The sequence below is a fragment of the Salvelinus sp. IW2-2015 genome, unplaced genomic scaffold (assembly GCF_002910315.2).
Source record: "Salvelinus sp. IW2-2015 unplaced genomic scaffold, ASM291031v2 Un_scaffold516, whole genome shotgun sequence".
Classification (NCBI taxonomy): Eukaryota; Metazoa; Chordata; class Actinopteri; order Salmoniformes; family Salmonidae; genus Salvelinus; species Salvelinus sp. IW2-2015.
In genome coordinates, this window is record NW_019942567.1 from 878824 (window position 1) to 891460 (window position 12637).

General features: G+C 42.5%; 1 protein-coding gene across 1 annotated transcript; it reads right to left on the minus strand.

Annotated features, from left to right (window-relative positions):
- Nucleotides 1-3678: 3678 nt before the first annotated feature.
- On the minus strand, nt 3679-12367 carry LOC112068454 (transcription factor GATA-5-like). Its single transcript, XM_024135613.2, has 6 exons — nt 11755-12367; nt 10467-11120; nt 7936-8105; nt 5740-5868; nt 4954-5014; nt 3679-4873 (listed from the first exon to the last, which is right to left on the minus strand). The coding sequence occupies exons 2-6, from the start codon at nt 10981-10983 to the stop codon at nt 4710-4712; spliced, it is 1041 nt and encodes a 346-aa protein (XP_023991381.1). The 5' UTR covers nt 10984-11120; nt 11755-12367; the 3' UTR covers nt 3679-4709.
- Between the last annotated feature and the right edge of the window lie 270 nt (nt 12368-12637).

Sequence of the window (12637 nt, forward strand, 5' to 3'; positions counted from 1 at the left end):
TGAGTTGTAGTAGTTGATAGAAGTGGTTGGTAGTAGTTTGATAGAAGTGAGTTGGTAGTAGTTGATAGAAGTTGAGTTTGTAGTAGTTGATAGAAGTGAGTTGGTAGTAGTTGATAGAAGTGAGTTGGTGTAGTTTGATAGAAGTGAGTTGGTAGTAAGTTGATAGAAGTGAGTTGTAGTAGTTGATAGAAGTGAGTTGGTAGTAGTTGATAGAAGTGAGTTGTAGTAGTTGATAGAAGTGAGTTGGTAAGTAAGTTGATAGAAGTGATTTGGTAGTATGATAGAAGTGATTGGTAGTAAATGATAGAAGTGAGTTGTAGTAGTTGATAGAAGTGAGTTGGTATAGTTGATAGAAGTTAGTTGTAGTAGTTGATAGAAGTGAGTTGGTAGTAGTTGATAGAAGTATAGTTGTAGTATTGATAGAAGTGAGTTGGGTAGTAGTTGATAGAAGTAGTTGGTAAGTAGTTGATAGAAGTGAGTTGTAGTAAGTTGATAGAAGTGAGTTGTGTAGTGAAGAGTGAGTTGGTAGTAGTTGAGTAGAGTGAGTTGGTAGTAGTTGATAGAAGTGAGTTTGGTAGTAGTTGATAGAAGTGAGTTGGTAGTTGCAACTCACTTCTATCAACTACTACCAACTCACTTCTATCAACTACTACAACTCACTTCTATCAACTACTACAACTCACTTCTATCAACTACTACCGAATCACATTTGGGGCTCCCGAGTGGCGCAGCTGTATCACAGCGGTCTAAGGCCCTGCATCTCAGTGCTAGAGGCGTCACTACAGACCCTGGTTCGATTTCAGGCTGTATCACAACCGGCCATGATTGGGAGTCCCATAGGGCTCAGTGTTGTCTGGGTTAGGGTTTGGCTGGGGAGGCTGTCTTGTAAATAAGAATTTGTTCTTAACTGACTTGCCTAGTTAAATAAAGATAAAATAAATATAAACTTCTATTAACTCCCTTCCATTTTGGACAGAACTCATATCTTTACGCATTATGATCAGTGTRGGTTGATGATGTCTTTCCACTAAAGCATTTGTCAAGGTACAATTAGGTTGCAGGAACAGTTTTTTTCTTGGAACTGTGGCCTTTGCAGAACACTACCCTAAATGTCTCCAACTGTCAGTGTTAGGACTATTCTGAAACAGTATTTGGCCATTAGGTAACTCATTGTGTCATTCATTGGCCTTTGCTAACTAAAGTAGGACTGTGAGTGACATAACCCCTTTTGGTGTTTAGAGGGTACATAAGTTCAGGGTTTATCTCTTCTGCCCTGACTGAGGAAACTGTGAAGCGATTCCTGGAATCCTGCACTAGGACAGACGGAGAAAGGACACTGCAGTGATTATAACATGCAAAAGGCATTCACACGCCGTAGTGGAAAAACATCATCCATTGGCCGGCCCTGAGAAATCAAAACCCATGCWAACACACATACGCTCACGCACTTACGCATGCACGCGCACACACACACACACACCAAAGCACACACGTCTGCGTTCCTCAATTTAAGCACCCTGTCACGCAGAGCGATGAGTGAGGCCTTTGGGGAATCACTGTGGAGACAACGCGTGGAAGTTTTGATTTAAGAGCTGAATTTAACCTAAATAAATGCCTGCACTACCCTCCCTACTCCCGCCACCCCGCTACACTCACAACCACATACACACCATCAGGATAACTGTTGAGTTTAAAGACAATATCCTGTTTTCCGCCATGGACGGAGGAATAATTGAATGGAGTGGCCGGGGTGCGCGACCCTGGGAAAGACTTGTGTTACTGCTGCCTGGCCAAGAGGAAAAGCCATCGCTCGCTATGRACCTCAGCCTCAGTCACTCACACTATCTCTGCTCTCTGTGCCTTTCCCCTGTTGGTCTATCTCTCGGACCCCCAAGTGAGCCATTCTAATTCCATCACAGAAGACAGAGCGCTACAGACCTGCAGGGGGATAACATCTCTCCTGGGACTGGAATCGCACACACRTACATTTCCCAGAAGGATGGATCGAAGACATCATAGTAGAGCAACTACAGAAACTAAAGAGTACTATCTAACAAAAAGAACAATCATGGCCTTGACACTTCAGTGACGCTGGCATTGGTGTTCTTAGGTCMAGCCACAAGGTTTTAGTCATCGACCTTGGCTGTCTCAGAAAATAGATTAGCTGTAGTGGTAAACTTTCTCTCACAATAGTAAATAGCATGACAGTGGCAAGCTCAAACGTCAGCAGAATACTGAGTCAAAGGCTAACCACAGAGCTACAGGACAGGGAGAGTGAGAGTGGGGTCTAGGACAAAATACATGGCCGTTGCATAGCCTCCTTCTATGGGTAGTTCTTCCATCCCACAAGTGGCTGTGAGAGATGAGACACTTGGCTCTCCAGAAGTCCCAAATATTTTACACTGCCACGACCACACGAACTCACCGGCTATTGAATTGTAAATGGTGGCTCAGGCTCCTAGGGTTGATTGACCCGCTCCCTGTGTGGACTGTCTATTTAGCACTATATAGCACTTAGAATGACCTTTCAAGGGGTGGGGTAATGCAAACACAACAGGTTGGTGTTTGAAGCGGGGGGGGGGGGTGTTGGAGGCTGTGTTTACCTGCATACAATTGTTACTATAATTCCACAATATCTCATTGTGATCAGAAAGAAAATCTTTTCAAGACAAACACGGCGAGGTGGAAGGATGGTATTTCTTTACGCGGCGTGTCCATCCTTCTTTGTCCTGAGGTTCATAACCAAAATGCTCTAAAATGCCATCATAATAGCCGTCATGCTGCTGCAGAGTGAGCTATTGAGTGTAAGAGTGTATGACCCATTCAGTTCATACAATCACATAACTCTCTCATGCAGCAACTACACACACAAGATAGAGTACAGAAACAATTGGCAAATAGTCATAAAAGGAGGGTAGTGGCAGGCACCTTGCCTCTGCTGTCTCCACGTGATCGAAGTAGGAGAGTAAGCTTATGGTTGACGCTGTCGCGCCAGCCACTATTTCAAGTGCCGGGGCAACGCGGCCAGCAAGGCATAGTCCCAGGGGCCATAAAGCACAGTTGGAACCAACCTTTGGTCGACAACGACTTGGCTGAGAGAACAAGGAGGAGACACGCCCTCTCAGGCACCCAGACATACAGACCAGAGACGAAACACAGACACAACACACACACACCACACACACACATCACGATCCACACACACACACACACACAAACACACCACACACACTATACATCGTTAACGACAACCATATAACCGGACAGGATAGATACTCCCTAGTTTCCAAATACACCTAGACTACTGAGAAGGATACAATAGCAAAGAACTCTAATACACAGACAGAACCCACCCGAGAACATTAGTTTGAAACCAAATATTAATTGAAATATTGAATAAACAGACCAAAAAATGTTTTACAGCCTACTATAATGTAGCTTGCATCTGTAGTTTGGCATCAAACAATTGTTTTGACTATAAATATCACACAGGATGTCAGCGGTTATGGAAATAACCCTGCAGTCCACATCAGAGACAAGTAAAAACTGATTTTTAAGTCATCTACTATATATAACTTAGGATGGCAGGTCATGCACAAAATAATTATTGAAAGGTAAACAATAAAATAAAAGTGGATTATTTTACAATTGTTTTTAAGTTACTTCATAAAATCAAGGAACAATTAATTTATCGGTTTATTAAACTAAACAGATTTCAAAGAGCATTGCAAAACCAACGAGACTATCAGACTTGGTTAAACAACTAAAGTAGACTCAAGTCTCTGAACAATTTTAGGTTATAAAGTAACAATAGAATTCCCTTATATTYCAACAAAAACACAGCAAATAAAATTAGATGAACGTATTCAAAACAATTAAAATAAAAGTATTTTTCTTTGTCTTTATTTTTTTTTAAATTAAGTCATTGCACTTTAAATGAGCAGACAGCACATTGTCAAAAGCGGAACTAATAGAACAGGGGTCTTGGAAAAAATGAAAACTAATTCAAGTACACAATTATGACATCTAAAATAAAAAAGTGTTTATGCACTTTCAACATATCTGATAACATATACAGTATATACAGTATCTGTGTAAATATATGCATCGTTTGTYAAATGAACAACTATGCAATTCATTACATAGAAAGCACATGTAAATGTATTCTTTCTATTTTAGATTTCATACCTTGAACACACAAGGCATTCTAGAAGGGAATGGACTTCTGGGATATGACATGTTGGCTTTGGAGKTTCATGACTGTTCTTATCTYAACATAAATAATGTATATAGAAGTTAATCATCTACACGCTAGTAATGAAACATGTTCAGAGGTAATAAAACACTTGCGTGTTTTGTCCTTCTGGATTTGTGAATAACACTCCGTGATAACTTGTTGAACTGTTTCTGGTTATCGGCTGAAATACCACGTAAAACTGTGATGGTGATATTAGAAAAATATCAATAATGACAACAACAACAAAGACAACCACAACAAAAACTACAACTAGAAATAGTATTGATAGTAGCCAGTAAAAAGTTATTTCTATACATTCCACTTGATTGCCGTCGCTTCCTTCTGTTTTTTCCTCCCTCCAGCCATGGGAAAGAGAGTAAGTCTATAATAGGTAGTTCYTGTCACAAGTCTATATTATCCACAGTGAGCTGAGCTGGGTCCAGAATCAGAACACGGTGAGCTGCGGTCAAGCTCATGCCTGAGACAGAGCACACCAGGAGTTCTGTGGGGCGATGGACGTGGGCGTAAAGGGGTAGTTCTCGTATTTGATGTCGACATGTCCTGAACTGTCCAGATGTGATGAAGCCTTCAAAGAATAGAATGGGATATTTAAATGACGGACCACAATGATAAGGTCTTAGTGGGAACTAATGGGCTGATATTTGCTAGACCAAAGAAGTGAGCTGTAGCTTGATAAACAGGAGTGAGAAGCTTACCTGGCGACACAGAGGCTACGGTCTTCCCGGCGTAGGAGTGAGGAGGCATGTTGGGTAGAATCTTAAGATACGGTCAGATGCATGATTATCCGAAGACGAGACATAGGGAGGGACGGTGGTGGTGCCTCTGAGGCTGACAACCTCCTGGAAGACTAGACAGGCAGATATATGGGGATTGACAGGTAAAGGACCATCATCAAACCTGAATACAACCTCAGAACATCCTCTCATATTCTTTCTTCCAGCCCCATTCTTACTGTTGAGGTTTGGGACTGGGGGGCATCTTAGTTTCCGGTTTCCGTGGTCTGAATGCTTTCCCTTCTTCATGCGCATGGTCGGCGACCTAAGAGGAGGAGAGGCCAATAATGTTAGATCCTAAGTTGTAAACAAAGGCCAAGCTTTACTGCGACAACTACACACAAGACCGACCCCTCCCACTCTCTTTTGATAACAACATCCATGATGATAACTTGGAAAGCTTATTACAGAAGACATGAATTCAATACGCAAGCCCACATGCCACTGGCCAGGCTAATAGGGGGCTTAATTCTTACAGCAATTACATAGGATCCACCAGGGTCAAACGTTGTGTAAACTTAGATGATTGATGGAGTAGTGTAGGGTCCATGGGAAAAGGTGTGTGGCGTGGTCGTGTGTTTTGGTGTGTCTGTGGTGTGTGTGTGTGTGTGTTGTTGTGGTGTGATGTGTCGTGTGTGTACGTGTTGGTGTGTGTGTGTGCTGTGTGTGGGCTGTGTGGGTGTGTGTTGGATGGGGTGGTGGACCTACCCCATGTAGTTTCATGTACAGGCCACAGGCGTTGCAGACAGGCTCTCCCTCTGCGTTGCGACGCCACAGCGTAGTCGTGCTGGTGAGGCAGTTAGTGCAGCACAGGCCAGCCCGGCGAGATGTGGTCTGCTATAGATGGAGAAGTAAAGACAAGGCGTCAATAGCCAATCAATAACCGATCAATAACCGATAACCGACTAGAACCAATCAGACAACTCAAAGAATTATTCAGACATTCTTCTGAGAGAGAGCTGGACCAAGGACAAGACCAGTTAAAGATGGATTGTATGACAGGTCTAGAGAATGAGCACCTTAACGGGATAATTCAGCCCCCCAAAAAAATATATACAGTACATATATTGTGTTACTGACTCTGTTATACTTTGTGTAAAAAATGTATTTGGGTGAAGTATCCCTTTACTATAAGTGACTTCCTTTTGTGTATTGTGCACAAGATTCCGCCATAGTATCCATGGAGAAACCAAACAGTCAATGTACTGATAAGGACTTCACATGAGAAATTTTTCACATAGTGCTGGGCTAAGCACTAAGTACTCCTGGCTGAACCTGCCTCTCTATCAGCTTGTTATTGGACACAAGTGAGATTTTTCATCAGAAACACGGTTGTTAAGTCATGCTGTTCTGTTGCCTCATRCAGATCTGGCTAAAAACAGACAACCCAAGGGCAAGGTCACTGAAGGACAAATAAAAACAGAACAAGCACAGGCAGAGCCGAGCTGGGGTAATTCACAGCAGCTGCTCTGAGAGGCTGGTTCCTGCCTGGGAAAAAGACAGCAGTGAAGGCCTCTTTCTCTCACTCTACTACACTGACCTTCTTCAGACAATCACTGACCCACTATGTTCCATTCTTTTCCCACCTCCTTCTGACCACCAATTCCTGTGTTAACTGCTTTGACCTAGAAAAACCTAATATCTGCATATGACTTTTTTTCTTCTCAAAACCCACCAAATCAATCAATACATTTAGTCATTAACATTCTTAAAACTCAATTTTTAAAGCTCGTTGACTCTTTTAACAGCTCAAAAAGTATGTGGACACCACTTCAAATTAGTGAATTCGGCTATTTCAGCCACACCCGTYGCTGACAGGTGTATAAAATCKAACACACACCCATGCAATCTCCATAGACAAACATTGGCAGTACAATGGACTTATTGAAGAGCTCAGTGACTTTCAACGTGGCACYGTCATAAAATGTCCCCTTTCCAACAAGTAAGATCATCAAATTTCTTCCCTGCTAGAGCTGCCYCKGTTACCTGTAAGTACTGTTATTGTGAAATGGAAACATCTAGGAGCAACAACGGCCCAGCCGTGAAGTGGTAGGCCACACAAGCTCACAGCTAAAGCGCTTAGCGTGTAAAAATTGTCTGTCCTCGGTTGCAACCGACCTGCCTCTGGAAGCAACGTCAGCATAAGAACTGTTCATCGGGAGCTTCATGAAATGGGTTTCCATGGCCGAGCAGCTGCACACAAGCCTAAGATCACCATGCGCAATGCCAAGCGTCGGCAGGAGTGGTGTAAAGCTTGCSACCATTGGACTCTGGGGCAGTGGAAACGCGTTCTCTGGAGTGATGAACCACRCTTCACCATCTGGCAGTCCAACGGACGAATCTGTGTTTGGTGGAGGAACCTTAGTTCCAATGAAGGGAAATGTTAACTTCACATCATACATTGTCATTCTMGACGATTCTGTGCTTCCAACTTTGTGGCAACAGTTTGTAGATTGCCTTTTCCTGTTTCAGCATGACAATGCMCCCGTGCACAAAGCGAGGTCCATTGAGAAATGGTTTTTCGAGATCGGTGTGGAAGAACTTGACTGGCCTGCACAGAGCCCTGACCTCAACCCCAAGGAACACATTTGGGATGAATTGGAACGCCGACTATGAGCGAGGCCTTATCACCCAACATCAGTGCCCGAACTCACTAATGCTCTCGTGGCTGAATGGAAGCGAGGCCACGCAGCAATTTTCCAACATCTAGTAGAAAGCCTTCCCAGAAGAGTGGAGGCTGTTAAAGCAGCTAAGGGGGGACCAACAACATATTAATGCCCATGATTTTGGAATGAGATGTTCGAAGAACAGGTGTCCACATAMTTTTGTATATGTGGGCATAATAATGGTTCTACTCAATAAGATATATCTAGGACAAGTTATATACACTTTTATGGTGCTTACCAGGCGTTTCTGTGGTTTGATGAGCGGCCTGTTGATTCCGTTCATCTTGTGGTACAGGCCACAGGCATTGCACAGGTAGTGCCCGGTACCGTCTCGTCGCCACAAAGGAGTGGAGATGGAGCCGCAGTTTACACACTCACGACCCTCTCCCGGGAACTCCTCCAACATGTCTGTAATTTGATGAAGACAACATTTAGAGTTTTAATATTTTTTGTATGTGKTGTTGCGTTGGTTTTAATGCATGATCACACTTGAGCAAAACATGAACATGGCTGGAACTGGTTATGGAAATACCCTTGATCATCTTTAGTTAAATTGCATAATTCGTTAAATGTGGATAATTTTGTAAAATGAGAGGAATATAATTTATTTTCGATTGCAAGTGCTATGTGTTTGCCTATTTGGATATTGGGTAAAAAAAAAGTTTTTGGGTCACATGTTGTATGTTTTCTATAAATAGAAAGGATAGGCTATAATAAATTAAAAAATGGAAGATAAAAAATCCAGACATGAAAGCCATAAGTTTAGACATCTTTGATGTGTAAACCCATATCGTGAAGAGAACGCGTCAGCGCGTGATAAATGTCCCGGCTTAGCTCGCTCGAGTAGAATTTAAAGCCATCTCGGTGATTAAAATATATCTAGTCCGAATGTATCAATATGGATACAGGGTCATTGGCGTATCTATTAGGGCGGCTGGCGAGGCACAGGGCTCAGACGGGTGGAATGTCAATGGGGCTCTTATCAGTGTTAAGGATCCAGGGGTCCCCATATCAATCAAGCTACTGACAGGCGACGGCCTCCTACAATTAATTGCTAGAATTCCTTGTCCACATATTGAAAGAGGGTCAATAGATAAAAACAATAACAATAATGTTGAAAACAATAATAACAATAGAAAAAACCGTAGGGCCTAAAAATATATCTATATATTTTTTAAATCATGTTGAATGTCTTATTTTCCTCATGCGTAATGTGTGCGTAATGTGAGTGTGCCATGAGATATGTAAGTGGCTATATTAATATATTGACCACCACTTTAAACCAAACTTGGACACACACACACACACACACACACACACACACACACACACACACACACACACACACACACACACACACAACACAACACACACACACACACAACACACACACCACAAAACAACACACACAACACACACACACACACCACACACACATACACACGGACACAGACACAACACATACATACTCACATAACTACACACACACACACACACACATATGTGTTAAATTACGAATGTGGTATGGTTATTTACGTCAGCAAATCCAAAATAAATAGAAAATCCACAAATTCATTTCACCAGGATGAAAATGCGTTCCTATTTTTGATGTGAAACGAAGTAATCAACAGATTACTTGTTTGGGCTCCCGAGTGGGGCAGCGGTCTAAGGCCTTGCATCTCAGTGCTAGAGGCGTCACTACATAACTCCTGGTTCGAATCCAGGCGGTATCACAACCGGCCGTGATTCGTCGTCCGGTTTTGGCTGGTGTAGGCCGTGATTGTAAATAAGAACTTGATCTTAATAACTCACTTGCCTAGTTAAATAAAGGTTACATAAAAAATCCTGGATATGGGCTATATGCCTACAAGAAACTGACGTCCTCATATCCATACAACAGGGAAAGATCCTGCTTCAAAACACGTTAAACGTAATAGGCATTTTGATGTTCCACCTTCAAAGGACGTGTTGGCTGCTTGCCAAACGTGTATTGCAGACGCATTTCCAAATATCACTTTTCCGTCTGATCTGATCAAGGTGACAATTGGACAGTTTTCACTAGTGAATGTCTGTACTGATAATCAAAACACTGCAAAAGAAAACTGACAGGTAGTGGGGATTAAATTAGCACTTTAATTAATTGGTTTTAGCAACCTTCTCATTTAAAGAATGTGTATTGTGAACGCTGACAAAAAGGTTACTTTTGTTAGGCTAATTGAATCCCAGTGACTGAGTACAATCGATGCTAGAGTTTACCACATAGAATGGGATTTCTCAATCGCATCAATAAATAACTGAAGAAACAACCAGGCTGAAAATTGAGAGATCAGAGCACAGGACCCTTTAACCCTTGACAGCCACAGAAACGAATAGCCTCATTTGCAAAGTAGATCTAACCAATAAAGACCTGTTATCGAAAAAATATTGGAAAAGATTTAAGGTGAATTATCCACAACATTTAATCTTATAACCATGATTCAGATTGATTGAAATATAGGTCTATATGTTTAGTGTGCCTCCTGTAGTGCTTCTATAGGCCAGTAAAGGACGACTAGGCCTGCTATATGAATTCATTAGATTTTTGTTGTTGATTATGTGCTAATTCTTTTCATTTGTGGCCTTCACCAATTCTCCACATACATAAGTGAAACAATTTTTAAATACGAGTAGCCTACATTAATTTGATATGACAATTTCCCTTCGGTTTGAGTGGAATTGTTAGACAAACAAACACACGGTTCGCCTTATTTATCAAAGACTGTTACGTACCAAAACTGGACCTTCTCCCAGACAGGCAACCTTGCCGTCCCTGAAGACTGATCATGCCGCTCTCAAAGTGGCCTGGTGTCCAAGAGGTTGCCATCTCAGGGCTCATGTACGCGTAGGGACTCGAGTACGATCCTCCAACAGACCGTACCAAAGCGCTGCCATACTGGTCGGCTCGACCACCGTTACTGAGCACAAGCGGGTTTTGGTAGGTTGTGTCCCTGCCTGTATTGCTGCTTACTGGCGGGCTGTGAGAGTAGGAGAACCCGGGGAGTGGATGGGGGCTGCCCGGGTTGAAGGACGAACTGTCTGCGCCAGTCTGAGGCCAGCCATGATGCCCGCCGAGGCCATGGGACTGATGGGTGGACTCGCATGTCTGCAAGTACGGCAGGGTTTGCAGCATAGCAGGCACCCTCGTAGTGGGCACGTACACGGGGGAACTCGCTGAAGGGTGCATATARTTCCCTGCATCGTGTGCATATGGGGACTGGTTGGATGACAAAGCAATGCTTTGGTACATTCTGACACCGTATATTCGTCCTATTTGGAAGAATATGGGTACTGACTCCTGGGACAAARCGGGTCACGTAAAGACACTTCGGCRARTCGTCGGCGGTTTTTCGTTATCCAGTCGCCGGATAATTAACAAATCCACTCCTGAATGAAGGGGAAAGAACCACAATCAACAAATGTGTCCTGTAATTGAGGGATTGTGTCCACTAATTAAAGMAGAAACATCACCCAGCAGTCTACAATTCGCACCTGTGGCCTGAACAGCCGGAGGCGTATTTTGACCCATCTTTTATCTWAATCTTTTGTTTAGTACATTTTTTTCTCCTTTCTCTTTAAACTAACGTTCGCTATCATTTAGGTCAATCTATGGATAATATCACGAATTAGGCCTAAAGTAAATTGATGTAAATCGCACAATCAAATAACTGCTGTAGCAATACAAGGAAAAATAGAAAACAACTTGATCAATAACAAGAGTAATATATTATCTGTATCATTGTGATTGACATTTAATGGATTCAAACGACACTAATGGTCTCCCATATCTTTGCATGYAGATATAACTAATCAGCTACCCGAGATATCCTGAGGAACACCCGACTTGCACCATGTCATTAAATCATAGGAACCTAATCAACCCCCAATAGATAGAGGAGCCATATGTGTGATGTATAGGCTATATGTTTATCAATCGTAACGCAAATCACATAAAACCTTGATTGCAGTGTGCACAAGAGGAATACAATTTCACACAAGAGCTCTCGTAGTATTATCTCACCAGATAAGGACGGTCGGGTGATAAAGTCTGTTTTTCAGAGGAGCAGCTTGAGCAGCGCTGTGGGCAAACTTCACTCAGATAGACCCAACGAAAGTGACTGAGGCTCCCACAAAGATGTCCAAAATGTCTTTGCGAGTAAAAGTTTACGAGAAAAAGCAATTCCTTACTTCCCGGATGGTCCAAGTGTCTCTCTCCTATTCTTAGTATCTGAAGATAGTTACTGTCGCTGATAATTGCTGATATAACAGAGCTCCGATTCGTTCTCTACTGGAAAACTCTACTGCGAGTTATTTGTACGAACTAAGACCACGTGATGCACTCCAAGGTAGGTCTCAGGAGTTGGAGGAGGAGAGGGGCATGGAGGACGAGCCAACATGAAGAAGAGACCCACCTTTGCTGAATTTGCTGTGTCTTGGTTGTTTTTAGAATCAWTATAAGATAACATATAAAGATCGAAGAAATTGTCACAGTTCCTTCAGATTTGTGAATTTTGTTTAGATGGTCTCCATATACTTTCAAATGAATTAACCCGATTTTAACCGAATCCTTAMATTTTTTATATTTTTTATTTAACCTTTATTTAACTAGGCAAGTCAGTTAAGAACAACTTCTTATTTTACAATGACGGCCTACCTCAGCCAAACCCTCCCCTAACCCGGACGACGCTGGGCCAATTGTGCACCGCCCTATGGGACTCCCAATCACGGCCGATTGTGATACAGCTCAGGATCGAACCAGGGTCTGTAGTGACGCCTCTAGCACTGAGATGCAGTGCCTTAGCCCGCTGTGCCCCTCGGGAGCCCAAACATAAACATCTATTGTTTTCATAGATATTAATCGCGATGGTGCATTCTAATAAATAATAGACCTAAAAAATATATGC